General features: G+C 37.8%; 1 protein-coding gene across 4 annotated transcripts in view; it reads left to right on the plus strand.

Moving 5' to 3' along the window:
* LOC124613021 (serine/threonine-protein phosphatase 4 regulatory subunit 1-like) overlaps window positions 1–24,604 on the plus strand; it is a 343,197-nt gene extending 318,593 nt beyond the window's left edge. For 2 of the 4 annotated variants that reach the window (XM_047141575.1, XM_047141574.1), the window contains 3 exons: window positions 647–868; window positions 22,227–22,494; window positions 23,473–24,604. In XM_047141575.1, the coding sequence (XP_046997531.1) occupies window positions 647–868; window positions 22,227–22,494; window positions 23,473–23,582 (600 nt within the window). In that variant the 3' untranslated portion in view covers window positions 23,583–24,604. The remainder of the gene's footprint in view (window positions 1–646; window positions 869–22,226; window positions 22,495–23,472) is intronic. The other 2 variants (XM_047141576.1, XM_047141578.1) reach the window with 1 other exon arrangement.
* Window positions 24,605–25,510: the final 906 nt, after the last annotated feature.

Below are 25,510 nucleotides of genomic sequence, written 5' to 3' on the forward strand. Positions count from 1 at the left end.
TTTAGTCATAAGCTACCATGCTCTCGGTAAAATATTTTAGTAGAGAAAGATGCAATGTTAACACACAACGGCTATTTTTAAATCTTTGTACATGATATACATCCCAACCACACCACAGTTTTTCACATTTCAGCACACTTCCATATAGTTTTAGGGCATGGTATACTTTTCTTATGTAGGCTTTTCAAGAGGGATATGATGATATCCATATGCAATAATAAATTGTTAATAGTGTTGTTATGCCACTGTACATTTCAAAGTCACAACTTGATAATCAGCCTTCTAAGTGAAACATTTTTTATATGTAAAAGTTTCCTTAATTTCTGACCCGGCATTACAAATTTCATAGTGGCTAACATGAAATAAGAATTGATTTCACACTGGCATCACTTGTAGGGTGTGCCAGATTACTACTTTGAAATTGTGCTCAATTTCTTGTATTTCAGATGTATGTTCTACATGAAACTTAAATGTTTAATGTATAAAACTGTTCTGTTTGTTCAAAATAAATTTCTTAAGAAAAATACGTAGTTTCATCTCTCTCTCTCTCTCTCTCTCTCTGTGTGTGTGTGTGTGTGTGTGTGTGTGTGTGTGTGTGTGTGTAATGTATTACTATATACCAGTAAAATGTTTGCATCATCCACAGTTGCTAAGTCCTGGTGACCGTGAGATGTACCTGCCTCGCTTGGAAGAGTTCCACTCGACGGACAACACATTGGATTGGCGTTTCCGACATGAACTGGCTCATCAGATGCTGTTGGCAGTGGAATTGTTTCCACCATTTGCAGTATGCCGTCATATGGGTCCTCTGACACTGAGCTTGCTTGTGGATAGAGTGGCCCACGTAAGACGGCAGGCTATAGAGCTTGTGAGTGTGCAGATTCATATATATCTCGTGTGGAAGGTAGAGGTTGGAATACAAACAATTATGAAAAGGGTAGATTGCTACTCACCGAAAAGATGCCGCATTTAGTTGCATGAGGTGTGTGTGTGTGTGTGTGTGTGTGTGTGTGTGTGTGTGTTCATTCGTTCCATTTTCCTTTCTTTTCTGAAGAAGGCTTTGACTGAAAGCTCAGTGTGTAATACCGTATTTACTCGAATCTAAGCCGCACCTGAAAAATGAGACTCGAAATAAAAGAAAAAAAAAAATTCCCGAATCCAAGCCGCACCTGAAATTTGAGACTCGAAATTCAAGGGGGGAGAAAAGTTTTAGGCCGCACCTCCAAATCAAAACAAAGTTGGTCCATTGTAATACGAGACACAATTTAGCTCGAATGAATGACGATACAGCTACAGTAGTTTGGTTCGAGTCGTAAGCTTAGCAATTAAGCTTTACCAGGTAGCCATTGCTATGCGTCAGGTGCTCCGTCCGTATTTATACGAGTACCCTTCCTTTTTCACGTCCTTCGTCTGGTGTGAATCAATTGCTTATTTTCCTTTGATCTGATAAGTGCAGTCTTCTTTGTTATAGGTGTTTACGTCACTCTAAGCTGAAAATGCATTACTATACTGTGTCATGCATTGTTTGTCGCATTCTGATAGTGCGTGTTTACGGCCTGTTGCCGCTCGCGGGATGGCTAGCTTTTGTGCGCGCTACCGCCGCTTACAATTTTTTTTAAAAATAGATAGGAATCGTCTCATTAGCGAAACAATGGCAAGAGACTGCTATTTGTTGTTACTTACACTGCTGCTTTCTTTGATAATGATCAACAAGAACCAGATAATAGACTGTGTATGATAGAACGTGTTCTGAACGAGAGTTAGGCGAAAATTTTTCACAGTTTGAAAATCTTTGCGGCTGCTTCTTTAGTACATCAAATTCTGCATAGAAATTAGTCATCTTAGATTTAAAAATCTAGTTAGTTGCTGTGCTTCATTTCTGACTGTATCACTATTACGCATAAGAATAATACGAATATAAACATGACACGATATGTATATTCTTCCGCGTTTGCTGTTGTCTCTAGTTTCGTAGTTTATTAGGCAGACAGGATTTAAATGAGATAGCAACAAACACGCAAGAATACATGGCAAAATGTTTATATTCGTATTATTCTTATGGTGAAGAGAATACTGCATGTGATTCACATTTCATCAGGTTCCTATTAGCAACCATCTCTTCTCACTGGTAGGAAAAAATTGAGAACGTAGAGTTGGCCATATTGACAAACATCCCAAACAATCTTGCCAGTCGGATTTTCATAGTACATTGAAATTCTGCTACATTCTAAGATGAACAATATGGAATTTGTATTTACTTCGTTGGATAATGTATGAAAATGCAGTGGTCAAAACTCGGGGCGGAGAAAAAAAAGCTCGTCTTGTACCTTTTCTTTTAAATTTATTTACTGACGCAGAGGTTTTGGTGCCAGTATTTACCTTTGTGCCTACAAAGCATGCCTGTGTAGCGCTACATATATTTGACGGCAGAAGTTAGTTGTGGTGGGACCTGCCAACATTTTTCAGAACTTCCGCTTGCATTGCACTTGATTCTAAGCCGCAGGCGGTTTTTTGGATTACAAAAACCGGAAAAAAAGTGCGGCTTAGATTCGAGTAAATACGGTAGCCTTTTAGTTATGACTGTCAGCTACTCAACATCATTTTTAAGTGAATAGTAGTCAATCCTTTCCATAATTAATACCTCAAGTACGTTCATTCTAAACTATTTGTACAGCTGTGCACTAATTGGTAGTATTTGTCTCCACATCCAGTGTGTTTGAATATTGATTAGTATGAAGTAATTATTCAACCGTTCAAAAATTTATTTGAATGCTCTTTCTCACTTGCTGGACCGTCAGCAGAATTTGCCTGATGTTAGTTCTTGGAATTCTAGCAATTGAACTGAAGCTATTTGAATTTGTGAAGAGATTCCTGTACTTAGGATTCGAGGGCATTGACATAGGATGTGTAGATGTATTTCAAGCAAAACTGGGAACAGATGACCGGTAGTTCATAGCTTCAAAGAGTACTTTTTGTGATGTTGATTGGCATTTAATATGTGCTAGAAACACTTAAGAATATTTGTAACATTTGCATCATGTTCTGCCATCTTATGTAAATTTCAGTATAACAAAATAAGAATATGGTGAACTGTATATAAAAAAATACTGTGTGATTGCTGTAGTGCTGAAGTAGAGTGGAGTGAGCAGTTTCCCAATCTTTCCTCTTAAGGAAAGGATTAATAATTATGGACTATTTAGTTGCATCATTTCACAGTAACCTCTGACAAAGTGATGGTATTGATTTATCATTAGAATGTTGTAAATTAAAGATTTCACATTATACTGGTTACATGCCGAACAAATAATTGGAAAATAGTGCAGCAAGGTAACAGTAATTAGAATCTCAATAAGTCATGTATCTCTATAAACTGAACTGGCTGCCTGGTGCCTGGACATAAGCCAGTAAATCATCGTCCGCATCTCATGGTCTAGTGGCTAGCATTGCTACCTCTGGATCATGGGATCCTGGGTTTGATTCCCAGCCTGGTTGGGAATTTTCTCTGCCCAGGGACTGGGTGTTTCTGTTGTCGTCATCATTCCATCGTCATTCATGAAAGTGACTAGATTGGACTGTGTACCGATTGGGAATGTGTATGGGTGCTGATGACCCTGCAGTTGAGTGCCCCACAAACCAATCCTTGTCACCATCATCATCAGTAAACCAAAGAAAGTTTGTGTTTCTGTATACTTGGTAAAACAGGGTGTATACGACCCAGGACAACCAGGATAAAACTGGGAAAAGCCCAGGAATTTTTTAAAATTCCGGGAAGTTTTCATTGTTTTAGTTTAGTTTTCATTGTTTTAGTTTAGTTTTCATTGTTTTAGTTTAGTTTTCATTGTTTTAGTTTAGTTTTCATTGTTTTAGTTTAGTTTTCATTGTTTTAGTTTAGTTTTCATTGTTTTAGTTTAGTTTTCATTGTTTTAGTTTAGTTTTCATTGTTTTAGTTTAGTTTTCATTGTTTTAGTTTAGTTTTCATTGTTTTAGTTTAGTTTTCATTGTTTTAGTTTAGTTTTCATTGTTTTAGTTTAGTTTTCATTGTTTTAGTTTAGTTTTCATTGTTTTAGTTTAGTTTTCATTGTTTTAGTTTAGTTTTCATTGTTTTAGTTTAGTTTTCATTGTTTTAGTTTAGTTTTCATTGTTTTAGTTTAGTTTTCATTGTAAGAATGAATACTCTAAGGAATGAGAGGGAAAAAGAAAAGAAAATTTTAAATAAGTTTCAAAGGAAATGCACCATATACAACAAAACACAGTGCTCATACAAGTGCCTGCCAACTGCAAAATGTGTCAAGGCTTTAGGAAGACTATGCAATGCTTCATAACAACAAATTGCCTCCGATGAGTGTGACATCACAATGGTTTACATTAGATTCGTTTGAGCAGTTGAGCTGTGTATGATTTAATACCATCTCCCACTTCCGGCTACAGAAGTGTGGCTGTATAAGCAGAAGCAGCAGGCAGCCAGATGCTACCCAGGAAAGTTTTGCTAGTGCACCCAAGCTGCTAGATTCTCGCATTCGCAACAGTCCCGGATCTAGGAGGGTGTGGGGTGGGGGAGGAGGTATCTGCCCTGGCCAGCAATTTGAGGGGGGGAGGGGGTCCCAAATTCATATTCTTGAGGAAAGAAACCTTCTTTCACAAAGTACCTAGCATCCAGCATACTGTGGTCTATTGATTATTCATATGATTTTGAAACGCATCCCTGTTCCATTTTGAATACATTCTTAGTTGATTTTTGAATGAATCGTAAGTTGATTTTTGAATGCATGCATGATGTGTCTGCCAGGGGAATGCCTGTCGCATCTAGAAATAAACTTTCCTGCAGACTAAAAGGGATGGTGATAGACTAGCTGAGCGGGATAAAGCCGAATAGGTGTATGCCAATCGCTGTTTGTGATTGTGACTGGGTTTGCGAATGATCAGCGTTGTTATAATTACTGGTGAAATCCATAGATTCAAACTACCAGGGTGGAAGTAAGCGACTAACAGGAATAACAGTTTAGAAAGATTATGTATCATCTTCTCGGTGTATCAAAGTAAATGTAATTTTGATAGAAAATTTTTGGCCAGACCGTTACACTAGTAAAAGTGCTAGTTGTACAGTCCCTGGCTAGCAGCTGCCAAGTTCTGTTTTGGGAGTAGCATGGAAAACGCATTGTACAAACACACAATAATGCCTGACTGGAGGACAAATGTGGAATAATTAAACAGGTGATTGTAGCAGATTAGTGAAGTTAACAGGAGAATAAGTCTTGATACTGGCAGGACTGGTTGCAGAATTAGTGGTAAGATTGTTTGTTAGAATGAGGAAGGAGAAGAAACTGGGGCGTCACACAAATTGTGGAAGAATATGATGATTCCAAATTCATATAAAAATTTTGTACTACTTCTTTTCGATCTCATGCTCGAGAAGCTGGAGCGTATGAATGAAATGTGAAATCGTTTCCGCTACGGTCGCAGGTTCGAATCCTGCCTCGGGCATGGATGTTTGTGATGTCCTTAGGTTAGTTAGGTTTAAGTAGTTCTAAGTTCTAGGGGACTAATGACCTCAGCAGTTGAGTCCCATAGTGCTCAGAGCCATTTGAACCATTTTTTTTGAAATCGTTTCCTAACGTAAAGCTTTTTGCTTGTAGTAGGCCTAGGCATTTGATAATGGTACTTCATGAATTATATTCGGTCGTATTACAAAAATGACCATTTGTGCCAAACCAGTATCACTTAGTTTGTTAAAATTGCTGCAATATTAGACAGGCTTATTTTGTTTTATCTAGCAGACAGTGACAAAATAAATGTAATCAGATCAGGAAACTGCACCAGTCTTAAGTACTATCTGTATTAACAACTTCTTAGGTATTAGATGACAACTTTTCGTTGTTTCATGTAGCAAAACGTTAGACGGATGTTTAATGAAGTAATAGATTCTTTTGCAGAAAGGAAAGCATGCCTTGTAAAGAGGTAACAAGATTAGAGAGAGAAAAATGATAGGACATAAGGGTTGAGGAAATGTGTACTTTCATGCTTGTCTTTTGCCTTTACTGGTTTTATGTATCCTAAATTTAACTTTGTCACACACAACAGCAAATTGTTAGCTAATAGGCAATAAAGAATGCAAGTTTTCTGAAGAGTTCTTGTTCTCCTGGGTACAAACAATCCCATCCAGTATTGAGTGTGTGTGTGTGTGTTTTTTTTTTTTTTTTTTTTTTTTTTTTTTTTTTTTTTTTTTTTTTTTTTTTTTTTTTTTTTTAAAAAAAAGAGGTGCAGGATGTCAAACCTTCTGACTGGGAGCAGGAGAGAGACCACAGGGCATTTTAATTTCCACTGCCCTGAATATAGTTTGATGGCATCCATTACATAATATGCACGTTTGAATTCCACAGAACAAAACACAGTGACGCTGTTTGAAGAGGCGTGGCACTGCACTTTGAGACCAAATAACATATCTTAACATGTCCTCGAACACATATATAGCACACACCTTTCTGAAGAGAGTGATACATAAAACATATTTTTGAAAAGTTGACTTTTAAAATTTGTTGCATGCTAACTGTCAATGGAGGAAGGGTGGGGGGGAGGGTCGGTGATGCACCAGTTCAGAATTATTGTAGATCCAGGGTTGAAGCACAGAGCAGTCAGAGTTGTAGTGGGGAGGTGGGTAGTCTCCACATGACCCGTGTTCACGTTTAGTGGTTTTTCTGTTTCCTCTTCGTTTATTGCTCTCATGTGAAACGAAAAAGGAGATTTCTGCGGCCGGGCGCTATCAAATGAATTGTAATATATTCACATAATTGCGAAAGGCTAAAATGTGTTACTGTCAGATTTTATTTTATTTCCACCCTTCTGACAGTTAAGCATTTTCCACCTTGCAAAACAATGAAGGTATTTTTTTGGGTTTGCCAAAGAAATTTGGCTTTTATTAATCTTTTCCACTGACTCAGTCAATTTCTTTGAAACAAAGAGTTTAATTCCACACTTTCGGCCAGTTTAAACAGTACGTGCTTTTCAAGTGCATGTTTTTATCTTCTAGCATGTATGGCATTGTGCTATAATAAAGAACGAAACATGAGATAATACTGTTCTGGTACTCTATGAAAATTTACATCTGAATCTGGACATACGAATGTGCACTTTAAGCTGAATTATGCATTTTAGTATTGTTCACAAAATTCCGATGCTCTTGAAGTATCCTCTGATGTCTTGTTTCTTTCATGACATTATGTAAGGTCTTTCAATGTTTTACAAGTACGAACATATGGACCTCCTGTATCATCATAGCTGCTACAGGGCAATGACTCCTGTTACTGGCCCGCTCTGTCAACAGCTGAAACAAACCTATTTCTAATGGGTTGTGGGGAAAATGTTGCAAATGGTGGTTTGAAAAGAGTTACTTTCAATTTCTCTACGCAAGATGAACTATGTGCAAGAATGAGTGATGTATTTCTTAAATCGCCGACTGTTCGACTCTCATTTAAAAATTGACTCTTTCAGGATGACCATTTAGAAGAATTTTGAGCCCAGAAGATCAGACACTTATGTCGTTACTAAAAATTTTACTGGCACATTTATCCAATGTATCTTAGTGTAAGACGTGCAGAAAAGATCAACATTATATGTGGAAGCTTAGATTCTCTTGCAGCTTATTATTCTTAGAGACCAATATTATATGTGAAAGCTTTGCATTTCTTGTAGCAACACTATGTATATTAATTTAAACCATTAATTACACTTATTTGTGTGTTTGCGTGATCCTGCTATTGGCTGACTACATCAAATGCTTTATGCTGTCATCGGCTGGCAAGATCATGTGACATGAGTTATGACTGGCTTACAAAAGCGCATCGCAATCTCGATGTCAATGTTTCTGGAAGTAACATGTGGTGTTTGGTGGAATTCGAATTTATACCTTCATAATATGAAAATATGCAGCGTATAATGTTGCTGCACATCAAAGATCTTTCCAGAATGTGTGTGTGTGTGTGTGTGTGTGTGTGTGTGTGTGTGTGTGTGTGTGTGTGTGGTTTTTTTTCCTGGGAAATTCTATGCAGGTGGTGTATAAAGTAACCATTCAAAGGATTGATAAGTTTTACAGTATTGAGGAAAAGTCTACTGTCGCTTAACATGGAAAAAGTGTACTTCCACCCAGGAGAAGGTGTATTTTTTACCAGGAAATCCGGGATTTTCCCCCTTTGTCTGTGTATACACCCTGTAACACTCAAGAAGTCAAAGCAGTGTCACTCAAGACTACCTGCAAACATTCTTTAATTTAAAATCTGCAAATATCTGTGACTAGGTCCTGTCTACATGTTGAAGGATTGATCTGAATTAGGTAATCACATACCAAAACTGATGCTAAATTGTACACACGTGATCAAGCACTGAGATAGAAGAAAATGTAAATAATAATCCCTCAGATCACTGTTTACCTTTGTTGGCAGTGATGTAATTGTTTAAATTGAGCTTTCTCTTTCGAACTTTCTCAATGTGCTGTTAATTCAGTGATGCAGCCAGAAGAGTGTTGAAAGAAAGTGAAGTTCTAGTTTCTTGCTTGTGCCTCAGTGAAAATTTCCACTGTGACTCTCTTAACTTGGAATTTTTGAGACATCACTGTATATGCCAGTACATAACAGGTTGTTTCAAAAAGGACTTTCTAAATATCAAAGTTCGTATAAATTAATTCATAGCACCTACAGAGGTGATTGTAATGTCAGTGTGTAGGGAAATAAATAAAATTACGTCTCACGTAGTTCACTAGTGCTGAATCGCACTGTAAGGAGCGTTAGCGGCAGTTGCGTTCAAGAAGGCTGCCTTCACTGGACTTGAGTGTGCTAGCTGTGTGTTTTGGTTTGCAGAATTGAAGTCTGCAATTACAGTTCAGCATAATTTCTGTACCAAGTACACTGAAGATCCTCCTAGTAGGCCTGCAATTGGAATGGCGTAAATGTTTCTACAAAATGGTGGTTGGTCATCAAGCACACATGATATCGTTGAGCAAGAGAGAAAATTTTTGTCAACAGCCATACGAAATTGACCTGGCATGCATCTTCCGGACTGCAAATCTCACGTACGACTGTTTGGCATGTATTGAGAAACTGTTTTCTTTTGAAACTGTACAGATTGACAATCATACTAACAGTAAAAGACACTGATAAAATTGCTTGCAAGAACTTGTGTGAAGATATATTAAATTGATTATGTGATGATGAACATTTCATGGTCAATGCCATCATCTCTGATCAGTCGGTTTTTCATGTAAGTGGCAAGGTTAACACACACAACTGTAGGATTTGGGGCAGTGAAAATCCACATCAGACATTGCAGCATGTTCGTGATAGCCCTGAAGTGAACGTTGTTCATGCATTGAACAAGAAAAAAGTGTAGGGCCCCTTTTTTTCTTTGAAAGAACTACCAACAGGATAGTGTACCTGGATATGTTACAACAATTTTTGATACCATAGGCCAATGATAATGACAAACAATAAAATGTTTATTTCATGCAAGATGGTACACCACCCCACTTCCTGGCTGATGTTCGGGATTTTCTCAGTGGCCGCTTTCTGGGTCATTGGACTGGCACGTTCCCCAAATCTGACGCCACTAGATTTTTCTTTAATGGGGATTTATCAAGGACATCAAGTTTGTATATCCTGTGCTGGCTTCTCTAACTGAACTCTGAGCAAGAATTTATGCTGCCACTGAGCAAGTTACACCTGCAATGGTATGGCGTGTTTCAGAAGAAATTTATTTCCGATAGGATGGGTGAAGGATAATCAATGAAAGCCACATACAACATCTTTAGTTTAAGGTAAAAAAAAACTTGCTTTGTTTCCCTGCAAAATAGCACTAAATCCAGCTCTCCATCTTCTTTCAATAAATTTCTATGAATTTTCAGAGTTGTAAAGTCCTTTGTGAAACACTTGTATTTCAAACAAAAAGTCCTGCACGCATGCGGAACATTAAGAGAAGATTATTTGCTCTATTGCATGCCAAGTACGAGGGTTGTTCAATAAGTAATGGCCCACATTTTTTAAAAATCGATTGATAAACATAGACAAATATCCTTGTTGGTTCTGTGGTGTTCCGTTCGCCGGTGAAGTTCAGAACCATTCTGGCCAATGGCTGTGCCGTAGTACAGCGTCAAAATGGTGTCTACGTATGACTAACGTTTCAATCAGCATGTTGTTATTGATAACTTTGGTACAGAAAAAGAAACTGTCATGAACAGCCATAATCTTTTGTGTGCAGTATATGGCGATGCTGCAGTTGATAGTACAGTTTGGCAATGGGTAAAGAAAGTTACAGCCTCAGGAAATGTAGAAAGAGAGCTCCATGTACTCGGGACGTCCTGTCGCAGTCACTGCTCCACACATGCTGAATCTTGTGGATGCCATTATTAGTGCCGACTGGCGCATCAAAATAAACAATTGGCTTTACATTTGTCGATCAGCATAGGAAGTGTGTCTGCAATGATAGATACTCACGTCATCACAATGAGTTCCATGAATGCTCACAATGGACCGCCAAAATATTCAAAGAAACGCCATTTCATCTGAATTGTTGGAGTGTTTTGAGACTGATGGAGAGGCCTTTCTGTCATGGATTGTCATGGGGAACGAAAGCTGGGTGCACCACTTTGCGCCAGAAACAAAAAGGCAATACATGGAGTGCAGCATCGCCATTTACCACAAAAGAAAATTCATGGTGACAGTCTTCAGGGGTTGTGATAACACCATTCTCATGAATGTGATCCTGAGAGGGTCAACCATCTATTCAGAGGCATACCTGAAGACTCTGAATAGACTCAAACCATTTCCATTGTGTTCATTCGGACAAGAATTCAGCAGCAATCTTACTACACACACACACACACACACACACACACACACACAGTCCATCTCTTAGGGCTGCTTGAAGATTCTCTATGGGGAACACACATTGTTGAAGGCGACGAGTGTGTCAGTCATGCAACGAAAACATGGCTATGCCTACATGACAAGAGCTTTTACCAGCAGGAAATATACAAAGATAGCATGCAGCCATAAAATGTGATGGAGATTTTGTAGAAAAATAGGGACAAGACGTTGACGTATAATGTCACCAGGTTCTGTATCTTAACAATAAATGTGTACTGAGGAAAAAATGTGGGGCATTACTTACTCAACAACCCTCATATGTTACCTTCACATATTCATTTGTAACATGACTTCCATATAAACAATATTGCAAAAAATAACATGAAATTGGCATATTTACAAAAGTTGCTTTATCATTTTCCTGTGTAATGATGTCATAAATCAGTGGACAACAGTTATGGGGAATTTGAATGCCCTACACCAACAATGTAACATTTTTGGTATTTGTCCTATACTTCAGAAACCACTGCAGCAATGGACATAAGTTTTACAGGACATTACACATTATGTTGTTGGTGTAATAAACTAAAATATTTGCGTTTCAATCAATGGTTTGGGAAGTAAAATTTCACTATATGGTTAAAGTTTTTAATCTTCATATTTTTTATTTTCTCCAAAAATAATTTCAATTATACATATGACAATGGTTTCATTTCAGTTTAGTAGACTCAAAGAATGCGTGTATTGCATCTCCACTAAAATTTAAATACTCTGCTTTAATTGGTTCCTGAGATTCTGGGTAAAAATTCAACCAAAAAGTGTAAATTTTCAGGAATGGCTACTGAAGTTTGGAATGAGTAAAACTTAATATTATGCTTTCCTTACTCAGAAGCACTCTGCCCGTACTGTTTGTCATCATTTTGATCATTTTCCAACACTTTTTCCTCCCTTCTGAATTCCTTAGTGGTCATTTCTGCAGCATATGCTTTTCAATGCAAACCTTGTCCACCCATTGAAGTTCAGTGTTGTAGTTTTCTCCGGGATTAATTCCAATACATTGTAGCACAGTCACTTTACCAATTTTGTTGTCATTAAAAGTAGTAACACCATCACATACCCACATTTTTCTCTCTTCTTTCCAACAAATCGGTTTTTGTTTCTGAATCCGTAAGAGATTGTTCAAAGATTCATTCAATTCTGCCTCTGTCCATGTAGCCACTTACCATGATTGACAGGTAAGTGGGCTTCAAGACTTCCAGGGCGGCTGCTGGGATGGCAATACTAGACCATGAATCTGAGCTGGAAGGGCAGAGTTGATGTATCGGTTTGTCATTTGTTGACAATTCATGAAAGAAGGTAGCCCATTCTGTCTGCCTCATTATGAACAAATCAGTGTTACTCAATGATAAGACATTAGCATTGTTGTCATGCAACAAAAATTGTTTCCCAGCCTACTATTACATTTTACCATCAGGAAGCCTATTTCTCAAGCTTATGTTTAGCCTCCTTGATCTGGTGCCCATTCTCTTCTGGATGTGATCCACACATCACAGTTCAGTGGTATTCATACCACTGTAAGAGCTAGCTGCTGCTACACTTCAGTATGCCTCAAGTGGTCCTCATCACCTAAGAATTTAGTATGACGAGCAGCCATTTCAGGAGCTGCAGAGGACTTCATCTACCATTTTTCCTTCAGAGTTCCTAACACACATGTTCTGCTTTATTCCTTGTTTATAACAACTTAGAATCTGGATGTTGTGGACCTTTCCAGTATCTACACTGGTCACAGTAACAGAATTATTACATATTACAAGTATTTTATTATTATAACTTAATTTTGTTTTCAACAGGGCTACTAACAGAAAAAAAATTATCTTTCTAATACTGCAATTCACAGCCTTCTGTGTGAAAAGTGACTCATGAAGTAAAACATTAAACCTCTAAATACTTTGTACAGGTGTGGGTGATACTTAAAAAAAGTCTTGCTAGCTCATAAGTTATAAATATCATTTTATTAAGATGATTGCAAATTTTATAACAGATAAAAATCTGAAAATGTAATATTTGTTCCCATTCTAACTCTACACAAGTAATATGGTGTGTGATATTTTTTTAATATAATGTGTGCCAGAGTTCACACACCACATAAGTAGACCATAATGATATATATCTCAAAATTTCAGCATGTTATTGCAAGCTATTTGTGTGCAATGGAAGTTGACAGATGTATTTGGTGATGTGACCATTGTTCCGCAACACAATTTTGTAAAAACATATCATAAACTGTTCTGCCTCTTATCCTCTCCCACAATTGTTTAATCACTAACAACAACATATAGACAGATTAACACAACCTATCATTGCTGTTTACTGCACCTTAACTGCTAAAAACCAGTCGATTGTGCTTTGAACAGAAGATCTCCCACACCTTAGCTACTGTACTTTGTACATTGAGTGGCAATTTGTACTGTCTTCCAGACACTGTGGTAGGAACTGGATCTGTCATAAGAATATGTTCAACAGGAATCCAACACCTGTCCGCCAAACGTGGCCAATGAAATGATCTTGCTTGTGCCATGAAATTCACAAATAATCACCTTCTGCTTCACAGCACTCTGCAACACATAAGTACCATTTGTCATCATAAACAGCAATAACATAGCAACCTGGTTGTATGTTGCTGCTTTTGCTTCTGACTCCTGAGTCAGACACACTGTGAAGACACATGTCGTGCATGAACCTATTGTTATAACCAGACAGTCTGCTCATCTGCACGTTGTCAGAGTCCGCTGGAAAGAAGTGATGATGGCTCCTTGTTCCTGCAACAGTTTTAACATGTTCTGGTCTGCTTTTTAGCAACTCTTAGACTGATTTCACCTCATCTTTCGGAGCATAGAATGATTGTATGCCAGAGATATTTTTCTGTACCCAGATAAATAATTGAAGAGGTGTTAGAATGTGACCTTCTGTAGGGTGCTGCAGATTAGCTCGTGATGCCATGCGCTTAATGGTAGCACCAATACCATCACATACATTTTTACCATGACTTGTTGCGAAATAATTCTGTTCTTCATGAATCTGAAAATCATGGTAAAGCATGCATAAATTTTTGAGATTTTTACAGTTTTTGTACTGACTAAGTGCCCCATCACTGAAGTATTTCCCAAAATGTATGTGAGAGCTTGTTTTTCACATATGCCGTGACAGTGCGAATGTGGGCATGGACTGCAATGGCATCGTGAATTATACAGTCACTAAAAATGCACAGGTTCATGACAGGCACATCACCTGATTCACCTCTATAGTAAATCACTAATGGCTGGAGAGTTGGTTGACTGTTATCCCAATGATATCCTGGGATGGCATCTTGAACTATAAATGCATAATTTTCAGAAAAGTCTAGTATTACTATAATTTCATCTTGTTTCAAATTATCCTTACAAAACTGGAGTTAAGTCAATTGTGCTGTTGGTGTGAAGCTGTGTGTGGTCAGTTTGTCCATTTTTTTGACAGCACATTTCAACAAAATCTTCCACCGTACTTTGCTGTGTTTCAAGACTTGTGCGATCCATGTGTGTCCATTGTTTATAAGAAACAAGTTTGTCATCTATAAGTAGTTCACCATACAGTTTGTTATTCATGTGTTCGGCTAGATTTGCCTTACCAGGACACTTTTCACACCTGTGTATCATGCACTGGTTGGAACTGATGTCACACACTAGCAGCTTCATTGTACCTTTGTAATCCAGACCGGAATCCTTTATAGCAGCAAACATCAGCTTAGCATTTTGATGGGTCTCACATACACAAACATTGTGTGTGCCCTTTGCACTTAAGGGGATACGGAATCACCTATCCCCGCAATGTTAATATATGCCTACTATAGGGAACATTTTCTCACAAACTACTGGAGACAGAGAGGTAAAAATTTTACTGTATGTGCATTCATATGTTACAACAATACTGAAACAACAGTTTATTGTCAAAGTATTTTCTTACAGAGATATTGTACATTTATTTTTAAGTAAATTTTTTCCATCGCTTTTTACTAGACTATCACCCCTAAGTCTTTTGTAAATCAAGTAATTAAAAAATCGTTGTTTCAGTATGTAATAGGGACCTATGTCACTACGTCATAAAAATTTCAGACTTTTAGGTTGACCAGTACCTGAGATAATGTTCCTAGATGAAGTAAAAAGTAAACTTACGGGAAACGGAGAAAGAAGATTAAAACATTCCTGATCCGTAGCTAATACCCCCTTCACAGTCTTCATAATCATCTTCAAGTCTTCTTTTGGCACCCCTCTGCACCTGTCTTGCTTTTTTCACTAATGCCTTGATTATATTATCAGCATGCCTTAGTCTGTGCTGATCTAAAAAGAACATAGCACGTACCGTACGGGAACCAACACACATACCCAACTTTTGAAGGACCTGGCATTTAGTTATATTTCCAAGATTGAAGGTTGCCACAGCATCATACACACCAAAATGTAGTGTATTAATTCCGACAAACACTGTTTTTGGGAGACGATGCCATATCACACTATTCAAGCACTCGTTGGGGTTCTGCGTTTTTCCGTGAAGACATTTCATCAGAAGACTTCTGTCAGCCAGATCTCTGAAAATGGGCTTTATTTCTGCCATGATGGCTGATGGTAGACTGTGGTGGTGAATGTATTTCTCTCCTGTTGTTAGTCCCCTATTGTATTTACACCAGCTGTTTTCACCTTTGGGGCACAAACCATGTTGTGGATGCTCATCCGTGGATGCGGTGTGGAAATATAAAGCCCATATAGCTCTCCTCATTTCTTCAAGATTGCCTGTATTTTGCCTGATTGCAAGGCCATAGCAGTTCTGAATGTGGTCTATTATGGAATCAGTCAATCTTCCTCTGCCATCCAAGGTTTTCCCATCATCTAGTTTTTTCCCTTTCATAACTGATTTTAACCTTCTCAGCCTGGCACCCATTCTCTTCTGCACATGTCCTATACATTCAAGTTTGCTTATATTTACACTGTTCCCATATGGTTTGCTTTCCAAAACTTCTTTGAATGCTTTAGAGTCACCATCTCCCAGATATTTGACATAGCGAACATTATACCACTGTGAAGAGCGATGAAAAATTTTCTTCACCCCAGCAACCTCCATGCCACCACTACTACCATAATAATTAGCAATACAGTCATCACTGTGTTCATTTTTCAGCCTGCCTGTGCACCTACAGTATTTAGACATTATTGCAACATCAATAACCTTGCCAGTATCAACACTAGTTGCTGTTACAACACCATTGTTGGAGGTGTGGCCCCTTTTCTGCCACGTGCCATCAAACGCCACTGTGAGGTCACGACTGCCGTCATTTTCTTCCACTGCTTCTTCCACAGCAACCTGCATTGACTTCTGTGCTACATCTTCAACTGCAGATCCTAGTACATAATTGTAAGCTTCAAACTTTGAAGGTGCACTTGGAAGATTTAGAACACCACATAGCATATCACCAGCTGCTTTGCCCTTACCAATTGCTCGCAATCCATAAACTAACCTAATAGTTACACTATAAAGTTCAGTTTTCTTGTATCCATTATTTACAGTTACTGAAACCGAACTTGGAAACTTACAGCTGTATTTACAAAACACTGCATATTAAATTAAACTGGGCAGCCAGGCCAACATGGGATTCTACTTTCAGAGAAACGTTTCCATGACATTTTTTGCAGCACCAACTGTTTTCAAGAGCTTCACACAATATATTCGTATCAATGAGTTCAAAAACTTCATTCCCTCTATCAAGTAAATTATATTTCTCTTCCAAATCTATGGTTTTTTATGAGAAGCACTGTTTTCATTTGGTGTAAGTTCGTTCGGCAAATCAGTAATAAGTGGATTCACGTTTTCCAACAGTGATGATGATGAACTGCTTTGCTTTGCTAATGAATCATTATTTCTTTTATTTTGCCAGTTCACACGCTTTTTAAATACTTTTGCTTTAGCTCTAGGCATTTTCACTGCGAAAAATGAAGCACTAAATACGAAATAACTCAACAACAACTACTTTCTTATATAACACTGTTTACAAAACAGTCCCGCCACAAACTCAAAGAGTAACTTGAGGAAACCAGAGAGAAACATTTTCGGGCAACTAGTGTATAAATAGTCGCTGGAAACCGGTATATTTGAATTCATGTCACTTTAAAGGTACTGCCAAAAAGTTCATGGTCAGCCACAAGAGACGTGTATAACTAAAGCGCAATACCCGATCTCACAAATATATAAAAATAAAATAGTTATAATTGTAGTAGAGCTATGTATGATACGTCATTTTAAAGAGGAAACATGGCAGAATATAATACGCCAATAAAAAAAAATTCGATTTTTTAACCCAAAATCCGATTCCATATCCCCTTAAGGCACAACCCATTTTGGCTGAAAATTGAAAGATGATAAACCTTCTTTGGTATTGGGATAATTTTCCTTGAATTCTACATATAGTTCTGATAGGTTGCACAGCAACAGTCTTTTCTGCATCCGTACACGTACATTTCCCATTTTCACTGTTACATAGTTTTGTTTTTTTTCCCCCAGGCATTGTTTGGCTGCAGTCATTTTCATAATTCTGACACTAGCACCTATATTTCTGAACTCGGTTGCTTACCCTGAGCCTGCTGAAGTTGTGGAAACACTTCTTGGGTTGCTTTTATTTTCCTAGCTTGCTTTACCATATATGTAGAAACATTGAATTCTTGTGCAGTGTAGTCAATAGACCAGATGAAAGGTGCAAGGGTAGGAACAGCTACTTTTTTCTCTGGTGTGTGGATGACACATTTTTCTTTCAAATTGTTCACAATTTTGTCCAAATCAGAGCATTTCTGGCACGATTTCTGTTGCTTTGGAGCAAGTAGTTCTTCCCCTTCCACCATTAGAGTGTCAGTTGTTTGGTGTTTTAATTCCATTTGAGCTTCTTATAGTTTTCTTCTACCATAGCTGGGCCTCTCTCTTTTTCCAACTTTGTGTCTCTTCATGGGAGACAAACCAAGAGCAGTCACTGAAGTGTTTAATTGCTCATCTGCTGTGGTTGTAGGTGGCTGATACTCTTTGTCACTGTCATGTAAATTATCAGAATATTCTTCATTTTTAGCAGTGTAACACACCTGGAACATAACTTTTGTCCTGGTTTCATGCTAAGTCCCATGCACTGATTCATTTTGAATACTGATTTTCTATCAGTTTCTCTAAGGCTTCACTTCACTGTCTTCTTATAAATCTGAAATGGATCAAAACAACTTCTTTGTAGGAAAGAATACTTATCCAGAAACACTTTCATATGATGATAACAACAAACACTAAAATTTCCTGGAACTGTACTTCTTGTGCCCACAGGGTTTATCCCTGATCTCCATAGCAACAAATCTTGGTCCGATTCATCCAGATCATACAGTACAAAGTGAATGCCACATTTTGTTCCATATGTTGTTTTATGGCATTCAGATGCTTGTTCTCTACCAATACTGCAAATTGTTTGAACAAAAGCACCACTAGTACACTCTTCTGCTTCCACACTGACTTTCCTCAACAGTACTGAAGAGTCTGAACTAGAATCTTAAAAACATGAGTAACTTGTAATTGTTGCTTGTTTCCTTTGTTGTTCCTGCCTAACGACGACTCATTTTGTCCCTGAAAACTACCATTGTTTAACTTTCTGTTGCCTAATGGTTCTCAACAATTGCTGCAGCTTTGTCAGAAACAAGCTGTCTGCATCACTATTACTTGCTAAATCGTGTTGAAAGAAACGTAACCAAATACATCTGTCAATTTTTATTGTACACAAATGCCTTGCAATAACAATTTGAAATTTTGCCACATATTATATTATGGTCTACTTATGAACTGTTTGAAATTTGGCATGGACATCACTTGTCCCTTTTGTGCTACCACACTTAGAAAATCCATGTTTGTCAGGTAATTTTTCAAATTTTTGTATTTTTGTGTGCATGTAACTCAGTTTTTGTGATTGATGTGAGCATGATGGTGTTGTGTTTGTTTAGGCCACATTAAGCTTACCACAAAAAAATTTATACCCTTTTTGAGTGAATTATATTTGGCATAGAGGGCACCTACAATATTTACCTTTTAACGTATTAAATTTTTTAATCACATTTTGGAATTTTTATTTTCCCTCAGAAATATGTTGCTGGTGTTTGATTCATAGTGTGTGTTCTCTAAGTGGATGTTACTGGGTTGTAAAAATTTCACTGGACTGTGTGGAATAGTTCCAAAGTTATTAAGTCCTGAAGTTGGGTCTGAAGATAGATTGCCAGATGCGGGTTGCAATTTCCGGATCACGCCACCTTCTTTCACAAGCCATAATTCTGGAAGTAATTGGCAGGGGAACTTAAAATTTTGTACATGAGTGTTCCACATTGGTAGCATTGGTGTGCTAAATTTCAGCCAAATCTGAGACTATGAGCTGGAACATTTTCTCAAATTGCTTGAATTGATGTGGAATGACTGTCTCTCCAATGGCATTATCCCCATACACAGTGCAAATGTTTCTGGCTGCTCCTGCTGCTGGCACCTCTATTGAACTCTAATGGAGGAATGTCAGAAATGTTGTTCAGATTTTCTGTTTGGCACCACCATTTTCTAGTGTCCACAGCTGCATTCACGATCTCCAGTTGACAATGTGTAAACTAAAATAGCAACAGTGTACTAGAAATAAAGAATGACAATTGATAAATAAAACCATAACCGGAAAACCAACATGCAAAACAAAATTCTTCAAACTTGTGCACCAGGCTGTGCAGAACATTCCTCAAGGAATGAAGACTGCAGAGGATGACAAAGAACAGCAGCTCAGAAACTTGAGGACACGGACTTCACACACAAGCGAGGAACTTTGTCAAACAAGCAAAAGTGTTATAGTTAAGGCTGTCACAAATATCAAGAATGGATAGGCACGATAAGAAATAGTAGTATGCAAATGGACATGGTGCCTGCTGTGTTTGCTGTTATCAGCCAGTTGCAGGGTACATGACACACAAACATCACTACTGTCACATGTGATAGATGGAAGAATCACTGGTCTGTAGTGTAACAACTTCTTGTATAGTCAAGATGTTGGCCTTTCCAACCTTCAACCAAATTGTTACTTTCAGCCTTAGGTTGTCTTTGTACTATGCTGCAGATCTGTCACCATAAACTTCATTCTCACAGTTGTAAAAATTATATTGAATAAATATTGAAATTACCATTCTCAGTGTTCTGTTGTACTACCATGACATACTGCATGCTGTGAAGGACAGATAAAAGCAGTGAGAAATATATTGTAGGTGAAGAGCTGTATTTGGTCATATTCACATACAGGTGATAAGCAAAATAATGTGAACACCTGTACTTATCTTGGAAATGGTTTATTATTAAGGTGTTGGACCCCAATTTGCTCATAATACAGCTGCAATTCTACTTGGAACACTGGCATACGATTATTGTGGCATATGATGATTGTATAGTCACCAGTGGAATGTTACACCACTCTTCAATCAGAACCTTTTCTAACTCCCATAGTGACAAGGAGGGAGAAATCTGCTGCGGAGTCTGCACTTCAATACCGCCCACAAGTATTTAATAATGTTAAAGTCCGAGGACTGTGGTGGCCAGGGAAGACGCTGCTGTTCAGTTGTATGCTTATCATACCACGATTGTACTGTCCTAGTTGTGTGAATGGGTGCACTATTGTCCTGAAATAGAGCACCATTGTTGGGAAGAACATTTGAATCATGGGATGCACCTGTTGATATAAAAGTTCTCATAATTGTTATTTGTTATACGACTTTGATGGAACCAGCAGTCTTGGAATAATGAAAACCTTGCTTTGTCGGAACACATGACGTGTTTCCACTAATCAGCCATCCAGGATCTATGCTCCTGACACTGTTTTACGCTTTTTTGCATTGGTTGTTGTCACTAATGGTTTCGGAATAGCAGCATGTCCATGAATATTTGCTTTATGGAGTTCTTGGCGTACAGTGTTGCTGGATAGGGGAATCTCAAAGAGGGCTATTGAGCTCTGCAGTCACTTACGCTGCCATAGTTTGGTGGTGTTCTGACACAATTCGTGTAACACGGGAGTGACATCAGGAGGTGGATTCCCAGATGGTCAGGAGATAATTGCTGAAGGCGGTCGTGGTGGCGGTTCTGGCTACAAGCTGAACAAGTTGTGGTTGTTTTGAAACCCCAATTTTTCAGTTGCATGATAGAAGATTGATTATATGATAGTTGGTGTTGATGAAAATTGTGATTTGAATGCTGGAATTTTGGTATAAAATGCTGTTGACCTTCCATGTATCTAGGAGTAATGGTTATTGTGAGTGGAAAGTGCGTAAGGGACATTAAAAACTAGTTTGGGTAAGAGAAAAAGATTCAAGATAGGAATAAGGGCCACATTTGTTGTAAATTTTTAATCTGTTTAGTGCAGATTCCAGCTACAGCCATTAATGTACGAGCAGTGCTGCCTTTCCTATCTGGATCTAATTGATATGATCATGAAGCAAGCTGGTTTTTTTTAATGGAAACAAACCTAAAGAAATTGGTTGTTTCCAAATTAAATCCTTGAAGTAGAAAAATCATAAGTAAAACTGAAAATATTATGTATTTATGTACTAAGTAATAGTAGAAAGAATGAATGGTAGATGCAGGTATGGAGGTGGTGAATCCCAGAGGAATGTGTTGTGAAAATCTTTCCATAATGAAATTTTCACTCTACAGCGGAGTGTGCGCTGATATGAAACTTCCTGGCAGATTAAAACTGTGCCGGACCGAGACTCGAACTCGGGACCTTTGGCTTTCGCGGGCAAGCGCTCTACCAACTGAGCTACCCAAGCACGACTCATGCCCCGTCCTCACAGCTTTACTTCTGCCAGTACCCCGTCTCCTACCTTCCAAAGCTGCGAGGACGGGGCGTGAGTCGTGCTTGGGTAGCTCAGTTGGTAGAGCACTTGCCTGCGAAAGCCAAAGGTCCCGAGTTCGAGTCTCGGTCCAGCACACAGTTTTAATCTGCCAGGAAGTTTCAAATCTTTCCATGCCAGCAGGAATTTGACATTGTCACAGGTCTGAAATGACTAGTATATTGTAGGCCTACCTCAAAAATGTCAGGAAACAACACTAGAACAGAACACAAATGAAAATAAGATTTGTTGTTCTTCCTCATTAACATTATGTACAAAGAGTTTTAAGTTCTTACTACTTCCAGTAAGACAAGATACAGAAAGTGGCAAGTTACACTGTTGTTTTCATGGCTTGTGTACCTAAATGTTCTAATCACGAGTCACCTGTAATTTATTTTTGGTTAGAAAATAACTCACACACAGTTTGGGTTTACAGGTATCTGCCATTGTCCATCACATCTCCACAGACTCAAATCTTCTTAGACCCCTCATTCTGGAGCTTGAGCAGCAGCTTGCAAGGAGTGCATTGTGGTCCCACCGACAGACTTTTGCTATGCTGTGTTATCAGCTTATTGACGATGACAGTATCGATGGTGCTATGTTCTGCCAAGACTGGTTACTGCCACTTGTAGCTCTTTCTGCTGACAGAGTGCCAAATGTGCGACTTGTTGTGGCTCGAACTATTTCCAGGATAGCTGAAAAACGTAAGTGTACTATTAGTCTTATCTTATGAGGTAAGATGTAGTTTAGTTTAACTCTTTTGCTGCTACGGACATGGATACGTGATTTGCTGCACCATTACCCAGGTGCTGGGGACGTGTATACATGCGTTGCTTGGGTTTCCCTGCATTGCTGTGGATATCAGTATGTGTCCTGAGCCAGTGACATATCACTACTGTGAATGAATTAACTTCCGTATTTCGGTGAATAAAAAAATTTAGTACAACATATCTGCCTTATTGTGTGCTATCATTTGCAAAAAAAAACCTCATTTCAGTATCTTGAATGACTATTGTTTTGACCACGTGATTTGTGATGTACTGTGGCATGAACGGGCGCAGCGTGTCATGTTGCGTGTGACTGTGCATCGAATATAAAACGCAATAACTCAAGAAAGAAATGAGATCATTTCTGCTCTGTTTTAAATGAAATTTCGATACATTGTCTGCATTTCATTCACTCTAATGTATGAGCTAAAATCAACGATATATAAAGTTTATGTAATGCATTTTTACCTCTGCAAAATCTTTAAAATTTCGTGTAGCTCAAAATTCAGTTATTTGAGTGAAGATAGCAGACTGTAAGATACGCAAAATTCAAATTTTTTCACTGAATTAGGTTTTGAAATATCGGGTTATAAATATTTCATATTGCCTGGAATGTAGTCTGTCAACATGGGCACCAGCATTTAGTGAGCAGTATAGCCATAACAAAAGCCATTCTCAGAATGGAATGCAGAGAGCACATTTGTAGCAGCAAAAGGATCAATGTAACTTCCATACAAATAATTATAATATGAATCATGATCTGTTACTGCACTTTTCAAACCTCATGATGTGTAGAGTACTTAATGCATAACTGCTTCCTCATCCTATTTGTGAAGACACTTTTGGTTACTTGTATCATGTCAGTTACTATGGTCATTGCTTTCACTTGTTTATTTCTTGATTTTCCTTTTTCAGCAAATTTTTTAGTGAAGAGAAGTGAACAGGTGGTGACAACTGCTCTCCTTTCGTTACGAAGGGATAGTGATCGTGATGTTCGATCCTTCATTGCACAAAAGGAACTGTAGCCATAAGGTTGGACTGTATGTGCTAAAATTACAACCTTGTTACAAGGACATCAAAAGTGGTTTGGCGCAACGATCTCATTGTTTTTGATCATTTTTTATTTTACTTCAGTGATGAGCAGACTTTTATGGGCATTGTTAATAGCCATTTTTTAAACTAAAGCCAGAGGGGTAATCATTCTTGCCAGAAAATTTTTAAAATATTTGATGGGTCTGCATTTTTCTTATGGTGTGCTTTCTATACATATTGGGCATAAATGTATTGCCACTTTTTTAAAAGACAGCAAAATTATGTACAATCTTTGTATATGGCATTTATTTTAATTGATATCAGTTGTGCTGGCAGATTTGCTCTCCCTCCCTTCTCCATTTGTAATCTATGTACTGTCTTGCTTCCAGTTCTGCAATTACTCTGTGGAACTTAGAAATGGTTTCTGCATTTTTAGGCACTTTTATTTAACAGAGCTGAATGTAATGGGTGAATGGCAGGTGTAATGGCTGTGAAAGGGCATGGTGCAAAAATGTTGCGAACTGTGTATTTTATGCAGTCGGATATTCTTAGATCATTGGCCATGCATTATAAATGAGTTCCATTTGCAGGTTTCATTATTTAGTAAAAGTATTATTTTATGGATTTTTGTGACTTTGCTCAGTAACATTAAGTCCGTCATTGAAGTTCACCATAAATTCTGAATCAATACCCTATTTTGATTAGGGAATTAGATTAGAATAATATTGTGAGGTTCAGATTGTAAAATATTGTAAAATTTAACTGTAAATTAAATGCATTCAAAGTTTCAAAAAAACAGAAGTTAAGCAGTTGTGGAATCTCTTGCCTTCTGAAAGTGTTTTATATTTAATTGTATCCTGACGGCTGTAAAACATGACTGTTGAGTGTAAAAATAATTTAAATAACTTATTTGCTGAACAAAATATTCCATTGTTATATACATAAACAATAAATGTGTACATTATAAAGTTAAAAGGTCAATTAATTTGTATATTATGTGGAAAGTATTGTTGCATTTTTGCATTAAAAAAGACTGTTTTGTAAAATGAGTTTTCTTTTTCTTTGTTTTTGTGGTGGTCCCAGAATAATTCCCTGATTTAAAATTGACGTAAATTTCTGTATCGGAATCAGTTTCTTGGACTCGGTGCAACTAAGGAAACGTGACTTCAGAGTTAAGATTTTTTAGCTTTGATTTATGTTACGAGAAATTAAGATTAAGAAGACTCACAAGAAATCATTAATATGCAAGAGCATTTGGTTAAACTAGAAATAAATGAATGTGCTTAAATGCAGTACCCAAGCAGATATCTTAACCAGGTATACTGTAGTCAGAAAATTAGTTTTACAGATTGTCAGAGTATAGCCACCAGTGACAGTTAAATTTCTCTAAAATTCTGTATGTAATATGGCGTCACACAAGTGTAACTAATTTTCTGACTCTGTTAAGTTTACGTGAGAATCTGAGCTAGAGACTATAATCACTAGGCACAGTGGCATCAGTCTGGAGGCAGTGATTCACTAACTTGGCTTCCTAAGATGTTCATTCAACTACACCAACAAACTTGCTACTAACGCAAAACACAATTACTTCAGCAGTCCAAGCAGAAAACTGGCCAGTAATCTGAGCGATGATATCCATCGAGGTGCTTAAGATCTCACCAGATGTGTGCAAGTCAAGTAGGTTACCACTCCTTATTGGTGTGTAGTAGATACGGGAGTGTTGATATAACTGCTTAAGATGAAACGTGTGGTTCATGCGTGATCGAGCTCCAGGCGGATGGACTTTGAAGGTTTTTATGTAAATCAACATTGCTATCGATTCTGAAGTATTGTTCTAGTGTTTGGTGTCATACGAAGAAGGTATTGGCAAGAAAGAAATGATCGCAGAACATAAACACTTGCACTCATATTCTGCAGTTAA

This window comes from Schistocerca americana, chromosome 4 (assembly GCF_021461395.2).
Source record: "Schistocerca americana isolate TAMUIC-IGC-003095 chromosome 4, iqSchAmer2.1, whole genome shotgun sequence".
Taxonomy (NCBI): domain Eukaryota; kingdom Metazoa; phylum Arthropoda; class Insecta; order Orthoptera; family Acrididae; genus Schistocerca; species Schistocerca americana.